General features: G+C 42.7%; 1 protein-coding gene across 4 annotated transcripts in view; it reads right to left on the reverse strand.

The window, feature by feature from the left end:
- Nucleotides 1-23,737, reverse strand: part of MAGI2 (membrane associated guanylate kinase, WW and PDZ domain containing 2) — a 1,646,639-nt gene that overhangs the window by 200,389 nt on the left and 1,422,513 nt on the right. For all 4 annotated transcript variants that reach the window (XM_069765141.1, XM_069765140.1, XM_069765143.1 and 1 more), the window contains 2 exons: nucleotides 16,355-16,386; nucleotides 16,026-16,215 (listed from right to left, as the gene is read on the reverse strand). In XM_069765141.1, coding sequence (XP_069621242.1) covers nucleotides 16,026-16,215; nucleotides 16,355-16,386 — 222 coding nt within the window. The remainder of the gene's footprint in view (nucleotides 1-16,025; nucleotides 16,216-16,354; nucleotides 16,387-23,737) is intronic.

Here is a 23,737-nt window from a genome sequence, read left to right on the forward strand (position 1 = left end):
ATCATCCTGTGTGTTCTCACACCCGTCGTCCTCAGAGCCCACCTCTTCCTGCCCCGACTGAAAAGTCAAGTTTTCGTTCCAATCAGGTATCTCAGTCTCATCATCATCTTCCTCATTGTCTCCACCAACAGGAGTTACAGTTTGGGAACGAGGGTCTACATTATGCTCAGAACCTTCTTCATTTGGGCCTGGATCCGACTCCCATAGATTCTGGGAATCAGTGCAGATAATTTCTTTGTCTGGATTCACAGAAGCTCTGGAGCAGACCTCTGATTCCCAGGCTATAGTATGCGTAAACAGCTCTACAGACTCAACCATGTGTGTTACCCCATGCTCAGACAGGCAGCTGGAGACTTGGAAGCTGTGAGGAAGCAAGTGCGATTGGAGTGACAACTCTAAGGACTGGAGTAGTTGTGATGTTGAAGTTGCCATGGAGGAGAGCCCACTTGAACGAGCACTTGATATCCATTCAAGCACCTGCTGTTTTTGTGCCTCATCTGGAATTTTTGGCGATGCTTGTAGCGATGGTCGTAAGAAAGGGATCATATCACATTGTCCACGAAAAGAAGTAGACATCTTACTTTGGCTGGAAGATGGTCTTTCTTCTGCAGATGTTACTGTTGCTTTACCACCTACCCCACGGACACAACCTTTTTTTTCCCTTTCCAACATGCCTATTCTCCTTAGTTAGTGCTTAACTAATTGGCAACTCTGCATCTGTAGTTGTTGGCACAACAACCGATGGATGAAAACCGAGCAGAACTGAGTGGCCAAACTGTGGTACTAGGCCCAAAACTAATAACTGGATTAGATGCAGTGAAAATAGAGATACACAGGAGGTGTAGTTAGTTTCACAGGCGGGCTACTCTGCTGACGTGCAGACACTGCTCCTAGGCCCAAAACTATTAACTGGGTTAGATGCAGTAAAAATTGAGATACACAGGCGGTGTAGCTAACTTCACAGGCGGTATACTCAGATGACTATCAGACAATGCTACTAGCCCAAAAGGATTGGCTGAGCTAGAAAACACCAAATGCTGTGACAAACACTTGCACAGCACTGGCACAAACCTGCCTGGCAAACAGTGCTATGAACTGCTGTAACCTACCCTGAAAAGGGCTGATATTACAACTAGTCCCGACTCCTCCCGACTCCCTAAACCTATCTCTCTGACAATTTGCTCCAAAAAAACACTCTTAGTCTGTATAGCGCCCACAGCAGCAGCGGTGCCGTCTAACACTAAGCTGCAGCAGTGAGGAAATGGTGGCGACGGGGCAAATGACTGGTTCTTATAGGGCAAGGAGGACATGTGACATACACAGCCAATGACACATACCCTTGCTTGTGTGCATCACATGCACATTGCTGTGTGTGTGCACTGCTGATAGGCTGAGAGACTGCACCGCCCCACTGTAAATGCAGGAAAAAAAAAAATGGAGATCGGAGTTATTTCAGCACAGATCTATCCCCCGCCCCCCGCCCACTATACACTGAAATAGGGTTGAGCGAAACGGGTCGGCCAGATTCAGAAGTCGCCGACTTTTGGCAAAGTCGGGTTTCATGAAACCCGACCTGACCCCTGTGTGGGGTCGGCCATGAGGTCGGCGATCTTCTGAACTGGAATCGGAATTCCGATACCGATTCCCGATATGTTTAAGATATCGGGAATCGGTATCGGAATTCATATTAATGTGTAAAATAAAGAATCAAAATAAAAAATATTGCAATACTTACCCTCGGACGCGCCCTGGTTGTAACCGGGAGCCTTCCTTCCTAAGAATGAGCGCCTGAAGGGCCTTCGATGACGTCGCGGCTTGTGATTGGTCGCGTGAGCGGTCACATGGGCGTCACGCGACCAATCACAAGCCGCGACGTCATCTAAGGTCCTTCAAGCGCTGATTCTTAGGAAGGAAGGCTGCAGGTTAGAACCAGGGCGCGTCCGAGGGTGAGTATATTCCTAATGGGTATATACTCACCCTCGGTGAGTTCAGCATTTTTTTTTCAATTTAAGTCACTTTTCTTATTGGCCCTGTAGTATTAGTACAATTTTTTGCCTTAAAATTTTTATTGCATCTTTTTAATGCAAAAAAAGTCGCTAAAAGGTCTCAGTGTGTGCAAAAAATTCAGGAATAGAAAGAAAAAAAAATCATTCCAGGGGAAAGAGTACAAGTATGGAAAAAATTGCATATTTACTTATATTTATAATATGCAATTGATGACGCAGCTGCAAACATTGGGAAAACAAGAACTCTACCCACAATAGTGAACACAAAAAAACCCAGGATAAAACATATAAATAAGGCTAAAAATGGGGCAAATTAAAAGAAAAAATTGGTACAATAACAGACTTAAGACACCAAAACTTTAACAAAAAGAAGGGGCAATGCAATAATGCATCAGGCTCTTTTATTCCATCTTCTCACCATAAACCGCAAAAAGATTTGGATTTCGGAGTCTTTGAACAATGAAAATAGAATTGAGATGCAAAGATAAAAAAAATTTTTCACTTATACAACGAGGGAGCTTTACATAGTAAAGCACATTTAAAATTCCAATGAAGCATCAATTATATTAATTTCTTGTTAGTCTCATTTTTAACCTAGCTAGCTGTTAAGTAAATAAATTAGAAAAATTATATATTTTTCAAAGTGCATAAGTATTAAAGAAATGATAATTTCCGGTAAATAACAGAAATCCTATTAATCATTCACACAAATTTACCTATGTAAAAAGTATACATTGGGATCACCTGATTCTAATAACCAGAAAATAACTGTCTGCATATTTAAAAACTGGCTACAAGGAGAATTTCAGAACTTGGGAATCCAGGGTCATCTGCACAAGTTACTTTCCAATATGCCTTGGAGCTGAACACTACAAAGTCTGATATTGATCCGTCTGCTTGTCTAAGTCAAGGAGACAGGGAAACGGCTCTGATTTGTATTTCTGTACTACTTGTATACTTGAGAACCTGTCAGTACGATTTTCTAATGTAAAGACATGGCTGTAATACAGATTAAATTGATATCATTGGTGAAGAAATCTGCTTTGTTGTGGTTCTTTAATCACCATTTAAAGTTTTCGGCTTTTGGTGCACAGGGGATGGGGTCTTCTCCTCCCTGCTCGATTCCCCATCCCCCTTCGCCTGCCTCTGGTGTTTGAATGAGAGGTCACTGCCGATATTTGAAATGGAGGAGGGAAGCAGAGGGTCGGTGAATCACAGGCAGGGAGTAGAAAAGACAGAGCACAGTCCAGCCCCTGTGCACCGAAATCTAATTACCAGAAAATGTCTTATTGTGATTAAAGAACGACAAAAAAGTAAATTTGTTCAAAGGTATCAATGTAAATCGGTGTTACATTATATCCATGTCTTTATATTAAAAAATCGTGCTGACAGGTTCTGTTCAAAAGAATAGGCACGGTTATATCCTAAAGTATTGCTCACCCCTGCAATGACTTGAAAGATCTAACAAAAACAAAATAATACTTTTGAATTCTGCCTTCTGAAAAAGTGATTAGAATATTATATATATATTTATTCATTATCCAATAATTAAAGTTTACCTCCAAAAAGAATATTTGTTTTACCAAATTAGTCAGATATTAATAACATTCTCATTGACACAAGGTTTTGTTCAGTACAGTTCTAATGCAATTCAAGAGCAAGATTTTTTTCAATTGAACTTTGTGAACCTGGCTTTACAGCGGAGAAAGATTTAGAGTCTGTCTAAACAGACAAACTGATATTGAAGGCATACTGTACATATCCATACAAATTACAAGGATGAAAGAGGGGAATAACAACATTCGTACATATGCTGAGAAAACAAGCATGGTGGGTCTGCCACATCATGTGGATCACAATATAGTTTACTGCCATTGAATGTAAACTGTGCAATATCGGGATTATCCAATATCACCAAGAATAACAAAACCTTTCCAGGGGCAACAAAAGACTTTGTGGAAATACATAACAGTACGATTAAGGATAGGTTCACACAACCATATATTCGGTCTTCGTACTGTTTGTGAAAAAGAGGACAGCGCTACGGCCAATGTTATTCAATGGGGCAGTGACAATAAGCGATTTTTCTCATTGACCGAATCTGCATGTGAAAAAACAGCACAGAAAGCACTAGTCTCTTCAGCATGTCGGATGAGACTCATCCATTCTAGTCTCTGGGTGTGCAAAAAAAATAAAATAGTAGTCCGTATAGCATCTGATTTTTACAGATACAGTACAATACAATTCTTTAACATGCACTGCTCAAAAAAATAAAGGGAACACTAAAATACCACATCCTAGATATTTCGGAATGAAATATTCCAGTTGCAAATTTGTATTCATTGCATAATGGAATGTGTTCAGAACAATAAAACATAACAATTATCAATGTAAATCAAAATGAATATCCCATGAGGTCTGGATTTGGAATGATACTCAAAATCAAAGTGGAAAGTCAAATTACAGGCTGATCCAACTTCAGTGGAAATGCCTCATGACAAAGAAAAGATGCTCTGTATTGTGTGTGGCCTCCACGTGCCTGTATGACCTCCCTACTGTGATGATCTCCTGAGGGATCTCCTCCCAGACCTGGACTAAAGCATCTGCCAACTCCTGGACAGTCTGGTGCAACGTGACATTGGTGGATGGAGCGAGACATTATGTCCCAGATGTGCTCAATTGGATTCAGGTCTGGGGAATAGTTGGGCCAGTCCATAGCTTCAATGCCTTAATCTTGCAGGAACTGCTGACACACTCCAGCCACATGAGGTCTGGCACTGTCCTGCATTAAGAGAAACCCAGGGCCAATCGCACCAGCATTTGGTCTCACAAGGGGTCTGAGAATCTCATCTCGCTACCTAATGGCAGTCAGGCTACCTCTGGCGAGCACATAGAGGGCTGTACGGCCCTCAAAGAAATGCCACCCCACACTATTACTGACCCACTGCCAAACCGGTCATGCTAAAGGATGTTGCAGGCAGCAGATCGCTCTCCACGGCGAATTTGCCAATCCTGGTGTTCTGTGGCAAATGCCAAGCGTCCTGCACGGTGTTGGGCTGTGAGCACAACCCCCATCTGTGGACGTCGGGCACTCAGACCATCCTCATGGAGTCGGTTTCTAACCGTTTGTGCAGATACATGCATATTTGTGGCCTACTGGAGGTCATTTTGCAGGGCCCTGGCAGTGCTCCTCCTGTGCCTCCTTGCACAAAGGCAGAGGTAGCAGTCTTGCTGCTGGGTTGTTGCTCTCCTATGGCCCCCTCCATGTCTCCTGGTGTACTGGCCCGTCTCCTGGTAGCGTCTCCAACCTCTGGACACTACGCTGACAGACACAGCAAACCTTCTTACCACAGCACGGATTGATGTGCCATCCTGGATGAGCTGCACTACCTGAGCCACTTGTGTGGGTTGTAGAGTCCGTCTCATGCTACCATGAGTGTTAAAGAACAACCAACATTCAAAAGTGACCAAAACATGAGCCAGAAAGCATTAGTACTGAGATGTGGTCTGTGGTCCCACCTGCAGAACCACTCCTTTGTTGAGTGTGTCTTGATAATTACCAATAATTTCCATCTGTTTTCTATTCCATTTGCACAACAACATGTGAAATTGATTGTAAACAGTGTTGCTTCCTAAGTGGACAGTTTGATTTCACAGAAGTTTGAATTACTTGGAGTAATATTCTGTTGTTTAAGTGTTCCCTTTATTTTTTTGAGCAGTGTAGTATTACATTTTTAATATCCGCTACTATATAAAAACAGATTTGTACGAATTGTGTGCAAATTACAAACGAGAAGAAAAATCATCCAAGTTTTTGTGATGAAACTGACAATTTTTCATATGCTCGTGTGATCTCGGACTAACAGTGTCGTTTTCTATAGAATAGAAAAGGTGAATTACCCATTTAGGGCATGGAGACTTACAATAGAAGATTTTGTTAAGAGGTGCTTTTGGGATAATGAAATTGAACAGTAAATAACTGAACAGTATGAATTTTTGGGAATGATTTCCCATTTATTTTCCAATAGGTATTGGTTATATTGTGCGGACATGATTGGACCCTTGTGGTTTTATAAAGGTTTTCCCATGATTCTGTGATTGAATTATGAATAAGTGAACACTAGACTTTAATCAGTCAGTGCCACATGTACTACTACTCAGAATATGTCCATCAGATCAATCAGATCAATTATTTGTTTACATAGGGAATGGCAGAAAAAAAAACCAAAATGTTACTTGCCATTACTCTACAAAGTCCAATAAACCGAGTACTATTCCTGAACAGAGGGGAACCAGCATCTATTGATATGAAAATATCAATGGGTGAGGTATAAGGCTATGTTCACACGTTGCATTTTTTAATGCAAGTTAAGAGCTGCTTTTTACCGGAAAAATCTGGGATTTCAGAAATCTCATGCACGATTGTTTTTTTTTTTTCCTGACTGAATTGAAAAACTGCAGCTTGTCAATTGTAACAGCGCTTTTGTAGCTTTTTTTAAAATTTTAAGCTAGAAAGTAATGAGAAAGTTCAAAAACGCTGCAAAAACACCACCCTGCATTTTTGGTGAATGAAACAAACTTTATTGACATGTACTATAGACAAATGAATCACCTAATCTGCATCAAAAACGTAGCAAAACCTACTTTTGTAACACAGCAAAAAAGCGACGTGTGAACATAGTTTAAGGGCTCATTTACATACAGTATATTGAATACAGAAATTTCTACAAGTGAAAAATCCATTCCATGCCTGCGAGTGGGGTGGTTGTTGCCCTAAGGCTAGGTTCACATTGCGTTAGCAGCAGCCCGTTCAGCACATATGCTAACGGGCTGCTGCTAGCGCATGTGCCGGCACTACATCACGCTAGCGCAGATGCAGCATCTGCTAGCTCCATCTGCGCTAGCAGTGACGGACCTGGAAATGCTGCAGCCCGCGTCTCGGGTCCATCACTCAAATGACGGCACATCGCTAGCGCACGGCCATTGTGGGCGTGCGCTAGCGATGCGTTCGCCATTGCATTCAATGGCGGCGTTAACGGACTACGTTACACCGCGTTATGCCGTGGTGTAACGTAGTCCGTTTAACCCCTTCCCGACCTTTGACGCCACGTAGGCGTCATGAAAGTCGGTGCCAATCCGACCCATGACGCCTATGCGGCGTCATGGAAAGATCGCGTCCCTGCAGATCGGGTGAAAGGGTTAACTCCCATTTCACCCGATCTACAGGGACAGGGGGAGTGGTAGTTTAGCCCAGGGGGGGTGGCTTCACCCCCTCGTGGCTACGATCGCTCTGATTGGCTGTTGAAAGTGAAACTGCCAATCAGAGCGATTTGTAATATTTCACCCATTATAACGGGTGAAATATTACAATCCAGCCATGGCCGATGCTGAAATATCATCGGCCATGGCTGGAAATACTAGTGTTCCCCCACCCCACCCCTCCGATCGCCCCCCCACCCCCCCGATCTGGCCGGTACACTGCTCCGGCTCCCCTCCGCCCTGTGCTCCGCTCCCCCCCGTGCTCGTGTCCGCTCCCCCCGTGCTCCAATCACCCCCCCGTGCTCCAATCACCCCCCCTGCACTCCGATCCACCCCCCCCGTGCTCCGTTCCACCCCCCCGTGCTCCATTCCAGCCCCCCCGTGCTCCGTTCCACGCCCCCCGCGCTCCGTTCCACCCCTCCCGCGCTCCGATTCCCCCCCCCGTGCTCCGATCCCCCCCCCCGTGCTCCGATCCCCCCCCCCGTGGTCCCCCCCCACCCTATCATACTTACCGATCCAGCCGTGGTCCCGTCCGTCTTCTCCCGGGCGCCGCCATCTTCCAAAATGGCGGGCGCATGTGCAGTGCGCCCGCCGAATCTGCCGGCCGGCAGATTCGTTCCAAAGTGCATTTTGATCACTGAGATATAATCTATCTCAGTGATCAAAATAAAAAAAATAATAAATGACCCCCCCCCCTTTGTCACCCCCATAGGTAGGGACAATAAAAAAATAAAGAAATTTTTTTTTTTCCACTAATGTTAGAATAGGGTTAGGGTTAGGGGTAGGGTTAGGGTTAGGGGTAGGGTTAGGGGTAGGGTTAGGGGTAGGGGTAGGGGTAGGGGTAGGGTTAGGGGTAGGGTTAGGGTTAGGGCTAGGGTTAGGGGTAGGGTTAGGGGTAGGGTTAGGGTTAGGAATGTGCACACGTATTCTGGTCCTCTGCGGATTTTTCCGCTGCGGATTTGATAAATCCGCAGTGCTAAACCGCTGCGGATTTATGGTGGATTTACCGCGTTTTTTTCTGCGCATTTCACTGCGGTTTTACAATTGCGATTTTCTATTGGAGCAGTTGTAAAACCGCTGCGGAATCCGCACAAAGAAGTGACATGCTGCGGAATGTAAACCGCTGCGTTTCCGTGCAGTTTTTCCGCAGCATGTGTACAGCGATTTTTGTTTCCCATAGGTTTACATTGAACTGTACACTCATGGGAAACTGCTGCGGATCCGCAGCGTTTTCCGCAGCGTGTGCACATACCTTTAGAATTAGGCTATGTGCACACGGTGCGGATTTGGCTGCGGATTCGCAGCAGTGTTCCATCAGGTTTACAGTACCATGTAAACATATGAAAAACCAAATCCGCTGTGCCCGTGATGCGGAAAATACCGCGCGGGAACGCTGCGTTGTATTTTCCGCAGCATGTGAATTCTTTGTGCGGATTCCGCAGCGTTTTACACCTGTTCCTCAATAGGAATCCGCAGGTGAAATCCGCACAAAAAACACTGGAAATCCGCGGAAAATCCGCAGGTAAAACACAGTGCCTTTTACCCGCAGATTTTTCAAAAATGGTGCGGAAATATCTCACACGAATCCGCAACGTGGGCACATAGCCTTAGGGTTAGGGTTGGAATTAGTGTTGTGGTTAGGGGTGTGTTGGGGTTAGGGTTGTGATTAGGGTTATGGCTACAGTTGGGATTAGGGTTAGGGGTGTGTTGGGGTTAGTGTTGGAGGTAGAATTGAGGGGTTACCACTGTTTAGGCACATCAGGGGTCTCCAAACGCAACATGGCGCCACCATTGATTCCAGCCAATCTCGTATTCAAAAAGTCAAATGGTGCTCCCTCACTTCCGAGCCCTGACGTGTGCCCAAACAGTGGTTTACCCCCACATATGGGGTACCAGCATACTCAGGACAAACTGCGCAACAATTACTGGGGTCCAATTTCTCCTGTTACCCTTGTGAATCTAAAAAAATGCTTGCTAAAACATAATTTTTGAGGAAAGAAAAATGATTTTTTATTTTCACGGATCTGTGTTGTAAACGTCTGTGAAGCACTTGGGGGTTCAAAGTGCTCACCACATATCTAGATAAGTTCCTTGGGGGGTCTAGTTTCTAAAATGGGGTCACTTGTGGGGGGTTTCTACTGTTTAGGCACACCAGGGGCTCTGCAAACGCAACGTGACACCCGCAGACCATTCCATCAAAGTCTGCATTTCAAAAGTCACTACTTCCCTTCTGAGCCCCGACGTGTGCCCAAACAGTGGTTTACCCCCACATATGGGGTATCAGCGTACTCAGGAGAAACTGGACAACAACTTTTGGGGTCCAATTTCTCCTGTAACCCTTGGGAAAATAAAAAATTCTGGGCTAAATAATTATTTTTGAGGAAAGAAAACGTATTTATTATTTTCACGGCTCTGCATTATAAACTTCTATGAAGCACTTGGGGGTTCAAAGTGCTCACCACACATCTAGATAAGTTCCTTTCAGGGTCTAGTTTCCAAAATGGGGTCACTTGTGGGGGGTTTCTACTGTTTAGGCACATCAGGGGCTCTGCAAACGCAACGTGACGCCCGCAGAGCATTCCATCAAAGTCTGCATTTCAAAACGTCACTACTTCAATTCCAAGCCCCGGCATGTGCCCAAACAGTAGTTTACCCCCACATATGGGGTATCACCGTACTCAGGAGAAACTGGACAACAAATATTGGGGTCAAATTTCTCCTGTTACCCTTGGGAAAAATAAAAAACTCTGGGCTAAATAATTATTTTTGAGGAAAGAAAACGTATTTATTATTTTCACGGCTCTGCATTATAAACTTCTATGAAGCACTTGGGGGTTCAAAGTGCTCACCACACATCTAGATAAGTTCCTTTGGGGGTCTAGTTTCCAAAATGGGGTCACTTGTGGGGGGTTTCTACTGTTAAGCCACATCAGGGGCTCTGCAAACGCAACGTGACGCCCACAGAGCATTCCATCAAAGTCTGCATTTCAAAACGTCACTACTTCACTTCCGAGCCCCGGCATGTGCCCAAACAGTGATTTACCCCCACATATGGGGTATCAGCGTACTCAGGAGAAACTGGACAACAACTTTTGGGGTCAAATTTCTCCTGTTACCCTTGGGAAAATAAAAAATTGCAGGCTAAAAGATCATTTTTGAGAAAATAATTTTTTTTTTTTTTTTCATGGCTCTGCGTTATAAACTTCTGTGAAGCACTTGGGGGTTCAAAGTCCTCACCACACATCTAGATTAGTTCCTTTGGGGGTCTAGTTTCTAAAATGGTGTCATTTCTGGGGGATCTCCAATGTTTAGGCACACAGGGGCTCTCCAAACGTGACATGGTGTCCGCTAATGATTGGAGCTAATTTTCCATTTAAAAAGCCAAATGGCGTGCCATCCCTTCCGAGCCCTGCCGTGCGCCCAAACAGTGGTTTACCCCCACATATGGGGTATCAGCGTACTCAGGACAAACTGGACAACAATATTTGGGGTCCAATTTCTCCTATTATCCTTGGCAAAATAGGAAATTCCAGGCTAAAAAATCATTTTTGAGGAAAGAAAAATTATTTTTTATTTTCATGGCTCTGCGTTATAAACTTCTGTGAAGCACCTGGGGGTTTAAAGTGCTCAATATGCATCTAGATAAGTTCCTTGGGGGGTCTAGTTTCCAAAATGGGGTCACTTGTGCGGGAGCTCCAATGTTTAGGCACACAGGGGCTCTCCAAACGCGACATGGTGTCCGCTAACAATTGGAGCTAATTTTCCATTCAAAAAGTCAAATGGCGCGCCTTCTCTTCCGAGCCCTGCCGAGTGCCCAAACAGTGGTTTACCCCCACATATGAGGTATCGGCGTACTCGGGAGAAATTGCCCAACAAATTTTATGATCCATTTTATCCTACTGCCCATGTGAAAATGAAAAAATTGAGGCGAAAAGAATTTTTTTGTGAAAAAAAAGTACTTTTTCATTTTTACAGATCAATTTGTGAAGCACCTGAGGGTTTAAAGTGCTCACTAGGCATCTAAATTAGTTCCTTGGGGGGTCTAGTTTCCAAAATGGGGTCACTTGTGGGGGAGCGCCAATGTTTAGGCACACAGGAGCTATCCAAACGCGACATGGTGTCCGCTAACGATGGAAATAATTTTTCATTCAAAAAGTCAAATGGCGCTCCTTCCCTTCCGAGCCTTACCATGTGCCCAAACAGTGGTTTACCTCCACATGTGAGGTATTGGTGTACTCAGGAGAAATTGCCCAACACATTTTAGGATCCATTTTATCCTGTTGCCCATGTGAAAATGAAAAAATTGAGGCTAAAAGAATTTTTTTGTGAAAAAAAAGTACTTTTTCATTTTTACGGATCAATTTGTGAAGCACCTGGGGGTTCAAAGTGCTCACTATGCATCTAGATAAGTTCCTTGGGGCGTCTAGTTTCCAAAATGGGGTCACTTGTGGGGGAGCTCCAATTTTTAGGCACACGGGGGCTCTCCAAACGTGACATGGTGTCCGCTAAAGAGTGGAGCCAATTTTTGATTCAAAAAGTCAAATGGCGCTCCTTCCCTTCCAAGCCCTGCCGTGCGCCAAAACAGTGGTTTACCCCCACATATGAGGTATCAGCGTACTCAGGACAAATTGGACAACAACTTTCGTGGTTCAGTTTCTCCTTTTACCATTGGGAAAATAAAAAAATTGTTGCTAAAAGATAATTTTTGTGACTAAAAAGTTAAATGTTCATTTTTTCCTTCCATGTTGCTTCTGCTGCTGTGAAGCACCTGAAGGGTTAATAAACTTCTTGAATGTGGTTTTGAGTACCTTGAGGGGTGCAGTTTTTAGAATGGTGTCACTTTTGGGTATTTTCAGCCATATAGACCCCTCAAACTGACTTCAAATGTGAGGTGGTCCCTAAAAAAAATGGTTTTGTAAATTTCGTTGTAAAAATGACAAATCGCTGGTCGAATTTTAACCCTTATAACTTCCTAACAAAAAAAAATTTTGTTTCCAAAATTGTGCTGATGTAAAGTAAACATGTGGGAAATGTTATTTATTAACTATTTTGTGTCACATATCTCTCTGGTTTAACAGAATAAAAATTCAAAATGTGAAAATTGCGAAATTTTCAAAATTTTCGCCAAATTTCCGTGTTTATCACAAATAAATGCAGAATTTATTGACCTAAATTTACCACTAACATGAAGCCCAATATGTCACGAAAAAACAATCTCAGAACCGCTAGGATCCGTTGAAGCGTTCCTGAGTTATTACCTCATAAAGGGACACTGGTCAGAATTGCAAAAAACGGCAAGGTCTTTAAGGTCAAAATAGGCTGGGTCTTGAAGGGGTTAACGTAGTCAATGAACGCAATGTGAACCTAGCCTTATATATTAGTTGTTCATTAACTCAGATTATAAAAAGGGATTTAAAAAGACGCTTCTGTACATTGTAACTGATAACTGATGGGAAAAATTCAATCTGTTCTGCCCAAAATAACGAAGACAAATCATCCAATTGTCTAAAATTAAGAGGACACTGAACATCTTAGGCACCTTAATAAAAGTACAGGTACACTAATGAAGATCGCACTATGTGCTCATTATATTCTACAGATGATTAATGTTTGATGCTATAGTGCAGATATCTTGTTTGGAACAATTTCATTTGCAATGCAAATTCATGTATTAGGAATTCCACCCGCCTGTACAGCAGAGCTATGGGGTCCATTGGAGGCCAAGTTTGATAGACTTTTCTGTAATGCCTTTTAGCAGCAGACATTAGATGCCAACTGTGAGGTTTTCTTATCAGTAGTTTAGCTTAATAGCAGAAACAAAAAAAAATAATACATCGTACAGAGAGGAAAATCAATGTTGTTTTCTCTACAGAAATTAGCTTAGCGGCGCGGCTCTGCTGTAGTTTCTAACACCTCATCTGAGGGTATATGATTGATGTCTCACTTAGAAAGATTCTGGCACTAGTGCATTCACCTAAACTAATGCCAACGGCCTCAGCACTTAATGACACGCCAGCACGCTTTCATTCAATAATGATTAATAGTCCTGGACTTCAAATGTTACATAAAAACACTGATTATAAAATAAAAGTAATCAGATACATGCGGAATAAGTAGATTGATTTCATTTGAACTGACTATACAAGGAAGAATCTTGTCAGCCGTTGAGGTCTAGCCCATTTCTTCTGGAGAGAAGCTCACTGCTCAGTTATTAGTTATTGACAGCCAGCAATGTGTGTCATATGCTGGAGAAAACAGGAACATGGCAAACAGAGCCATTTGGGCTAAAATTTTGATACATTAGTTACCACCATCACATTTTTAAGATTAATTTCCATATATGGTCTCCAATACCGATCCTATAGATGGGTAATGGGGAAGAGCACAGTTCCATACATTGTAATACCATTTTTTTCGGACTAGGAGACACTTTTTTTCCACCAAATTTGGGGGGAGATGGGGGTGCGTCTTATAATTCAAATATACTTTACCGGCTGCAGCTGAGCAGGGTCACTCCTGGTGGAGGCAGGAGTAAGGCGATGCTGCAGGCCTCAGGCTGGGAAAAGGGGGTATTCAGAGGTGCGGTGCTGCGGGTGTTCGGTGGTGTGGGGGTTCCGCCAACATTTTTTTAAAGCCCGGAGCCCCCGCACTTCCATGGTTTACATTGTGGTGGTAAAATGGTCGTCGGGTGCGGCACATGTGCAGGTCCAGATCTTGGCACCGAGATTTCAGGTGACAAGATCCCCTGCACCACCGAACACCTACAGCGTTGCATCTCCGAACACCCTTTTCTCTCTCCTCGGACCCCGCGCCACTGCAGTCACCACTCATGGTAAGCAATAAGGTGCACGCATTATAAAAAGCACCACCATTTTATTATTTTCTCCCACGAAATTTGGGGTGCGTCTAATAATCTGGTGAGTCTTATAATCCACAAAATACAGTATATAATACAAGCCATCAATATTAAAGCCCTGAAAAACCTCGATAAGTATTTTATTGAAATAATTTTTTTAAGACCTTAAATTTACTTTGATTTTTATCTTGGGTTTTAAAATTATTTTAAAATAATGGGGACAATTCATCATAGCGTTTACAGCAGTCCTCTGGCATTAAACACTGAAAAGCTGCAAAGTTTCTGTGGAAGAAGTTTGTAACTTTTTACGTTTTCAAGCCAGATTCGGCCAGCTCTGACAAAACGAGCGAAGCTGTAGGATGAGCTAGCGTGTGGCGTGGCTATGCCCAACTGTCTAATTAATTAAAACCGATGCCAGAAATGCTATCCCGGTCCCTGACTAGTAGTTTCTCTGGCGAGGCAAACAGACAAACAAATATGCAGATTTTTTAATTAGTTTGCACCTTTTGATGGATTTAGAGCATCATACTCCATCAAGCCCTTCATTAAGACTGGTATGCGCAACGCAAGTCTTAATGAAATAGCCCCAATGTATTTTTGCATACACACTGGTCACTTTTGATACACACAGTAACCAGGCCTGAATGCGTCTTAACGACCATGAACTTTTTTCATTTTTGAAATTATTTTCAGCGGCCATAATTCTTTTATTGCTTCACTGACTTGGCTGTATGAGGCTTTGTTTTATGGGGGCCAAATTGTAATATTTATTAGCATTGATTTGGGGACACGTAAATTATTGGTTAATTTATATATTTTTTCTATAGAGGCTAAAGGTTGTTTTGGTTTTTTTTTTTACCTTGTTTTTTGCTATGTATGTTTCACAACAAACAACCTGCTGAATTTGTTTTTTAAGGTTATTATAGTTGTGTGCACACCTATGATGAGTAGGTTTTTACAATTTATGTATTGTATATAATTTGTTTCCCAAAGGTTATAAAAGTTCTCTGATTAACATTTTTTTTAGTTTCATTCGTTCCCACTGTAACTGAGCCAGCTATCAGAGATCCAGTAAAAGACAGAAACTGTAATAAACTGCTTCTGTCTTCTCCCCAGGTTCTTGACTTTGACCCCTGGATGATGAAGTTACAATTGTGAATGGTTAAAGCCCAACCATTTAACATGACCCACTTCAGTTAATATGCCTCTTAATACTATAAGACTATGTGCACACGTTGCGGAATGGGGTGCAGAATTTTCTGCACAAAATCTGCATCTCCTGGCAGTATCTGCAGGTGCAGATTTGCCGCGGATTTTATGCGGATTTTGTGCGGGTTTTTATGCGGAATTGATGTGGATTTTGTGCGGATTTTCTGCAGCTTTTACCACTGCGGATTTCTATAATGGAAGGTTGCAGAAACGCTGCATATCCGCACAAAAGAAGTGACATGCACTTCTTTTAAATTCGCAGCGTTTCCGCGTTGATTTTTCCGCACCATCCGCACAGCTTTTTTTTCTTCATATTGATTTACATTGTACTGTAAATCACAGTGCGGATCTGCAGCGTTTCTGCGCGGAAAAATCCGCTGTGGATCCGCACTAAATCCGCATCGTGTGCACATAGCCTAAATGTTTTTATGATTTCCTGAAATTGTCTGGTAAAAAATTAAAGCAAAGCAAAAATAGCCTTCAAAGCACATGCAATAACACTCTGCAAAATGGCTTTACTAATCAACTAATTATAAAGATTAAGATTTTGCTTACATTTAAAGTTTTCCTTCAAAATATTTCATTGTTGTTTTAAAATTAGTTGCAAATAATGTGTTAAAGTTTGGACAAAATACTAATTTTCATTTTTGCGTGCAGTTGAAGGCTATTTTTAGCACAGAAATAATTGTACTTACGCCTACTTTCATAGATTGCTCTTGATTTCTCATAGAGTTCGTAAGGGTCGGGTTTTCTTGGATCAAAGGCATCTGTCGAATCAGGAAATGAACTTCGATGTAGCGTTGGTGGGTAGGGGAGATTTGGTGGTACTGATGGTGCTGATAAACTCGTTTGTGGGCTTCCTTGATTTTCCCATCGTTCCATCATCTGCAATTCAAGAAATGTTCATTCATTTTATAATTTTTGAAAATATGGTTATTACTGTCCACCCTACGTCAACTTCTTATCCGCAGTCACAATCCCCAACAGATCTAGAATATCAAAATCAATATAAATAATGACTCACAGGCTTGGAACTTTTCCATGGAGAAAAGAAACCTGAAAATGATAAAAGAACAACACAATTAGGTCTAAGGATTGAGATTTTGACAGTTCAAGAGTATACATTTGAATAATACATGGTAAACAGAAAAAAAAGAAAAGAAATAAAAGACGAAACCGTATTCCAGGGAGGTATCACTTAAATGCAATCTGTCAGCAGATTTTTGCTTTTATCTGACAGCCTCATGAGGTAGGGACAGAAACGCGGATTCCAGCAATGTATCACTTAGTTTCCTGGGTGCAGCAGTTATGATAGAGTCAAAGCTTTCTCTACTGCAGATCTAGCAGAGCTCGGTTGCTGAGCTGTGTATAACCTTGCTAATAATAAGCCGCTAATAAATAATAATAAGCTGCTAATAAATGTTGGGGGTCTGGTTGAACCAGGAGGCACGAGGCCAGTTGTCCTGCAGTGATGATCTGCTGATAAAACACTGATTTTATCGAAGAAAAAATAAAGAAGCAAATCACAGCCTAGTAAGTGACACACAACTGGAATCAGGGTCTCTTTTTATTGTGGTGCTCACAGATTACATACCAAAAACCTGGTGACAGATGCCCTTTAAGCTGTATTTACACTGAAAGATCACTGTGAATGACTGTTCTTGGGAACGCTTGGTCCATAATAATCTGTTAGTGTAAACAGGCTGCAGACCACCTAACGAGGGTGAAATTGTTTTTTGTTCAGCGCTATTTGGTTCTTAGCAGCCTATGTGCACTGAACGATCTGCTACCGATTGTTCAGTGCATATCATTTACTGCGGTGTACCTGACTATTAAATTACAACCTATTGGTAAATGTGTACCGATCGGTGGTTGTGTAAACAAACCCTTACTGGGCTGCTTGATGTAGTTTTGATAAAATCACTGTTTTATCAGCAGGAGATGATCACTAGAGGACTAGTAATTTGTTCGAGTCCCTGCTTATTCAGCAAACTATAGCGCCTACTGAATAAGCTACAGCGGGAACCCGGAGACATGGAGCGCTGCGGCTGATCAGCTGTTCGGCGCCGCAGCTGCATGTGTCTCTGCTGTGTGACAGTCACCACACATGCATGGAGACCACAACAAACAGGCTCTCCATGCATGTGTGGTGACTGTCACACAGAAACGACACATGCAGCTGCGGTGCTGGACACCTGATTATCAGGAGCACTGTATCCGGGTTCACTAAGCAGGGACCCGAACAAATTCACGCATCTCTACTGGTAACCCTGCTGCCATGTAGTCCTCCATATTTATGAGCTCTGCCTATGCACAGTGTACACACAGGAAGCTGCTAATTAGTGGTTTGCGTGGGGTTATACAGAGCTTATTACTTACAGAACTCATAGATCTGCAGCAAATAAAGCATCAAAACTGCAGCAAAGAGCCTAATACATGATACATTGCTGAAATCAGGGTTTATGTCCCTACATCATGCTGTGGTAAATTCGGGTGGAAAAACCCTTAAAGGGACACTGTCACCTGGATTTGGATGGAACAATCTTCAGCCATGGAGGCGGGGTTTTTGGGTTTTTGATTCACCCTTTCCTTACCCGCTGGCTGCATGCTGGCTGCAATATTGGATTGAAGTTCATTCTCTGTCCTCCATAGTACACACCTGCGCTGTGCAAGATTGCCTTGTGCAGGCATGTACTACGGAGGACAGAGAATGAACTTCAATCCAATATTGCAGCCAGAATGCAGCCAGCGGGTAAGGAAAGGGTGAATCAAAAACCCCAAAACCCCGCCTCCATGGCTGAAGATTGTTCCCTCCAAATTCAGGTGACAGTGTCCCTTTAAATATCAGCACTAGTTGGGGCCCTGTTGGATATTTTGCATTTGGGCCCACAAGCTTCAAGTTACGTCACTGCCAAAGGCTCATGAACACATTTGTAAGATGCTGTAAGTCACAGTCAATGCCGGCTTACAGGGTTGCCATTTGGTATAATAAAGAAAAAAGCGAGACAATCATTAACTGAAGGAGCGGGTCACATCATTTATGTGTAGAGAAAGAAATACCAGTAGGCCTCTTGGTTTACCAGTCCCAACACCGGCCCGCTATGCTACTTTCATTTTTTTTTCACACATTTCTAGTACGGAACAAACAATTGAGACACAGAAATTGAGTTCTGTGACTTGAGACTCGTGGGTCAGAGTAACACCCAACCTCCGTGCCCCAGCCACCGAGCTGCTGACAGAAAGGAAGGCAAGAAATATTGAGTAACCTTTAAAGTGCTTGGACTGGCTGTTTGTGTTCCATGTTAAGGTCACAGGCAGTTTTGGTTTGACCCACAACATCCATCTTTGCCATTAGTTCACTTTCGCTTTATGTGAAATTACACCTTTAAGATGCTTCATTTCTGTGTAGGGACTGAAATTGCTTCTTATTACACATCTCTGACTTTTTCTCTCATTTACAAAGTCAAGGTTGGTAGAGAAGAACTAATAAAAAGACGAATTGAGTGTGACATTTGGATGTACAGTAGCCTTCTCAAAAGTATAATAATTCTGCCAGATTTGATAAATAGCAGGGGGTGGCAAAACATTTTCTCATTTTATGTGCTTCTGAAAAGCAAAGATAACCCAATATAGTAAGGAAAATAAATAAAATGTCACTCTGAAGAAATAAACAAAGAAATGCTAACTGCCATAGAAGTTAAAATCAGTGGCAAAATTCATTAGGTTTAGATAGTTAAATCAAAAAAGTTTACACATTCACATGAAAAACACACCCCTAAATTTACCTAGTTGCCACCCATGAGTAATTTTACAACAATGGCTTTAAAGAGGTTGTCCACTATTCAGACAGCTCGTTTTCAGTCTGTATTCTTCCACTTGTAAAATAGAAAAATATATTCTTACCTCCAGTGCTGGCACCAGACCAGCAGTAGCAGGCACTGGCTCTTCCAAGGATCGTGTGACATTATGTCATGCCATCCCTGTGGCCAATCAGTGGTGGCTTCACACTCCCCACCTTCAGATGATTCATACACATCCTGAGGAAGTGTGAGAGCAGCAGCTCTCACTTCCTTCAGATGTATGCGATTTGTCACAAGGTGGGGAGAGTGAAGTCAGCGTTTATTGGCCACAGGGATGGCATGACATAAAAATGCCTTGCGATTCATGGAAGAGCCAGAGCCACCACTGCTGGAACGGCGCCAGTACCGGAGGCGATTATAGAAGTTACCATTTTACTAGGGGAAAATATAGGGACTGAGAAAGAGTTGTCTGTGTAGTGGACAACCCTTTTAAATGTGACATATTAATAGGTGTTTGTGAAATAACTGATTTAGGCTGGATGCCTAAATTGCAGATATGTCTGGCTTGCTGTGCAGCATCCCATGCAGGAGCTAGCTACATTTACATGTATTGTCTGGACTAAACCGATGCATACGGTGATTTCTTTTTTACATTGACCATTAGTTCATGTGAAATATCACTGGTGTCCATTGGTGCATAAAGTATCTATATATATAATTGTCTAAGGGTCACTTCCGTCTGTCTGTCTGTCCTTCTGTCACGGTTATTCGTTCGCTGATTGGTCTCGGCAGCTGCTTGTCATGGCTGCCGCGACCAATCAGCAATGGGCACAGTCCGATTAGTCCCTCCCCTACTCCCCTGCACTCACTGCCCGCCCTGTAATCCCCTCCACTCACTGCTCACACAGGGTTAATGGCAGCATGCTATACTCGCCCTCCGCCGCCTTTCTCACTCCTCGCCACGCTCCCCGGACCGCTCCATTGCAAGCGGCAGCTTCCGTTCCCGTCCCAGCGCTGGTGTGCGACAAGGACCTGCCATGACGTCACGGTCATGTGACTGCGACGTCATCATAGGTCCTGCTCACATCAGCGGAGGGGCCGCAAGCTGCCGCTTGCAATGGAGCAGTCCCGGGAGCGTGGCGAGGAGCGGGAAAGGCGGCGGATGGTAAGTATAGCAGGACTTCAACGGGCCTTCGGATGGTGAGCATATGTTTATTTATTTTTTTAAGTCTCTATACTACGTGGCTCTGTGCTGGCCAATATACTATGTAACTGGACAATATACTACGTGGCTCTGCTATATACTACGTGACTGGGCAATATACTATGTGGCTCTGCTATATACTACGTGGCTGGGCAATATACTATGTGGCTCTGCTATATACTACATGACTGGGCAATATACTATGTGGCTGGACAATATACTACGTCACTGGGCAATATACTACGTGGCTGTGCTATATACTATGTGGCTGGGCAATACGTCACTGGGCAATATACTACGTGGCTGGGCAATGTACTACGTGGCTGGGCAATATACTACGTGGCTGGGCAATATACTACGTGGCTAGGCAATATACTACGTGGCTGGGCAATATACTACGTGGCTAGGCAATATACTATGTGACTGGGCAATATACTACGTGGCTGGGCAATATACTACGTCGCTGGGCAATATACTACGTGGCTGGGCAATATACTACGTGGACATGCATATTCTAGACTACCCGATGCGTTAGAATCGGGCCACCATCTAGTTCCTACATAAGCATGCTGTCCATTGCACACTAACTAAAACATTAACCATCTGACCCAAGCTTTATGCTGTTTCACACATGCATATTCCACAGTCTGCATATGGACTGTAATGCCCTGATGGGCTGTTGATTGCTCATCCTGAACTTAGAGCCTCATGTGTGTCTTTGAGACTGTAATCTTATATTATATTATATGGTTTAGAAAGTCAATGTCCAGAGAGAAACAGAAAATTAATTAATTAAGGGAAAACATGGGAACATTTTCCCAGGAATAGATAGACTGCCAATATTACACCAAGGGTACAGCAATAACTAATTGAAGACAAAAACAAAAACAATTCAGGACGTCACTAACTTCATTCACATGGAAGAATAAAAAAAAGCGTAGTGTATCTGTTTTTGTGTGTTTAAGGTAGGATGAAATGCCATGAGCCAAAGCTAAACACTCCCTCCAAAGGATTCCCTGCCCAAGTCTAATGGCATCCTACTTTCTTTATGAAACCAAGACTCTCACACTGACTTTTCATATGCCTATGTGAATGATGTCAGTGAGGCCTGAAGATCTTAAAAGCTGTACGGAATTAAGAAACAAGGTAAATCAGTACTATCAGTAGCGTATCTGTATTATACTAATACACACAACTTTAACCCTTACACGACCTTTGATGTATATTTATGTCAAACGCAGTGTCCCTGCATTTGATGTGGGATCGCATGTTGAGCTAACATCTTTCCCTGCATGTGATGACTGATTTAATAAGTCATCATGTGCCTTTAGCAGCTGCAGGAGGAGCAGCACTCCCCTTGCGGCTGCTGGCCAGTTAAATCCTATTGTCACTTTCTGACAGCGGGATTTAGAACATGCTAGATGTAAGCGAGTCATTCATCCAGTCCATCGGTGCCCTCGTCACATGATTGCGACGGGTTGTCATGACAACCAGGGGTCTTGTGAAGGACCAGTGACTGTCATTACGATACTCATGTAAATGCCAGCTCATGGCCAGCATTCATAGGAGATTGTGATTTCTGCTATACATAGCAGTGCTTTAGCACGCCTCCTGAGGAAGCAATATTTAAAGGTGAAACACGCACTGGGGAACGTGGCTGAGGTCTGGGCAGGATGGATCCTTATAATGGGTAATTATTCCCGATGTTATTAATATTAATTTTGATAGGTACAGGATGCAACAGAGGGATTTATATACTTTTGTATTGAATGCATACTGTCTTGGTTATATGGATACTTAACCCCTTCATGACCCAGCCTATTTTGACCTTAATGACCTGGCCGTTTTTTGCAATTCTGACCAGTGTCCCTTTATGAGGTAATAACTCAGGAACGCTTTAACGGATCCTAGCGGTTCTGAGATTGTTTTTTCGTGACATATTGGGCTTCATGTTAGTGGTAAATTTAGGTCGATAATTTGTGAAAAAATGTAAATTTGGCGAAAATTTTGCAATTTTCAAATTTAGAATTTTTATTCTGTTAAACGAGAGAGTTATGTGACACAAAATAGTTAATAAAAAACATTACCCACATGTCTACCTTACATCAGCGCAATTTTGGAAACAAATTTTTTTTGCTAGGAAGTTATAAGGGTTAAAATTTGACCAGCGATTTCTCTTTTTTTGAATGAAATTTAAAAAAACATTTTTTTTTAGAAGTGACACCATTCTAAAAATTGCACCCCTCAAGGTGCTCAAAACCACATTCAAAAGGTTTAATAACCCTTCAGGTGCTTCACAGCAGTAGAAGCAACATGGAAGGAAAAAATTAACATTTAACTTTTTAGTCACAAAAATGATCTTTTAGCAACAATTTTTTTATTTTTCCAAAGGTAAAAACAGAAACTGGACCCCAAAAGTTGTTGTACAATTTGTCCTGAATACGCCGATACCCCATATGTGGGGGGGAACCACTGTTTGGGCGCACGACAGAGCTCGGAAGGAAAGGCCTGTGTGCCTAAACATTAAAGCGCCCCCACAAGTGACCCCATTTTGCAAACTAGACCCCCCAAGGAGCTTATCTAGATGATAGTGAGCACTTTGAACCCCCAGGTGCTTCACAAATTGATCCGTAAAAATGAAAAAGTACTTTTTTTTCACAAAAAAATTATTTTAGCCTCAATTTTTTCATTTTCACATAGGCAACAGGATAAAATGGATCCTAAAATGTGTTGGGCAATTTCTCCTGAGTACATCGATACCTCATATCACTGTTTGTGCGCACGACAAGGCTCGGAAGGGAAGGAGCGCCATTTGACTTTTGAATGAAAAATTAGCTCCAATCGTTAGAGATCACCATGTCGCGTTTGGAGAGCCCCTGTGTACCTAAAGATTGGAGCTCCCCCACAAGTAACCCCATGTTAGAAACTAGACCCCCCAAGGAAATTATCTAGATGCATAGTGAGCACTTTTAACCCCCAGGTGCTTCACAAATTGATCCGAAAAAATGAAAAAGTACTTTTTTTTTTTACAAAAAATTTCATTTAGCCACAATTTGTTCATTTCCACATGGGCAGCAGGATAAAATGGATCCTAAAATTTATTAGGCAATTTCTCCTGAGTACAGCCATACCTCACATGTGGGGGTAAACCACTGTTTGGGCACACGGCAGGGCTCGGAAAGGAAAGAGCGCCATTTGACTTTTTGAATGAAAAATTAGCTCCAATCGTTAGCGGACACCATTTCGTGTTTGGAGAACCCCTGTGTGCCTAAACATTGGAGCTCCCCACATGTGACCCCATTTTGGAAACTAGACCTTCCATGGAACTAATCTAGATGTGCGGTGACCACTTTAAACCCCCAATTGCTTCACAGAAGTTTATAATGCAGAGCCGGGAAAATAT

The sequence above is a fragment of the Ranitomeya imitator genome, chromosome 4 (genome assembly GCF_032444005.1).
Source record: "Ranitomeya imitator isolate aRanImi1 chromosome 4, aRanImi1.pri, whole genome shotgun sequence".
NCBI classification, from domain to species: Eukaryota; Metazoa; Chordata; class Amphibia; order Anura; family Dendrobatidae; genus Ranitomeya; species Ranitomeya imitator.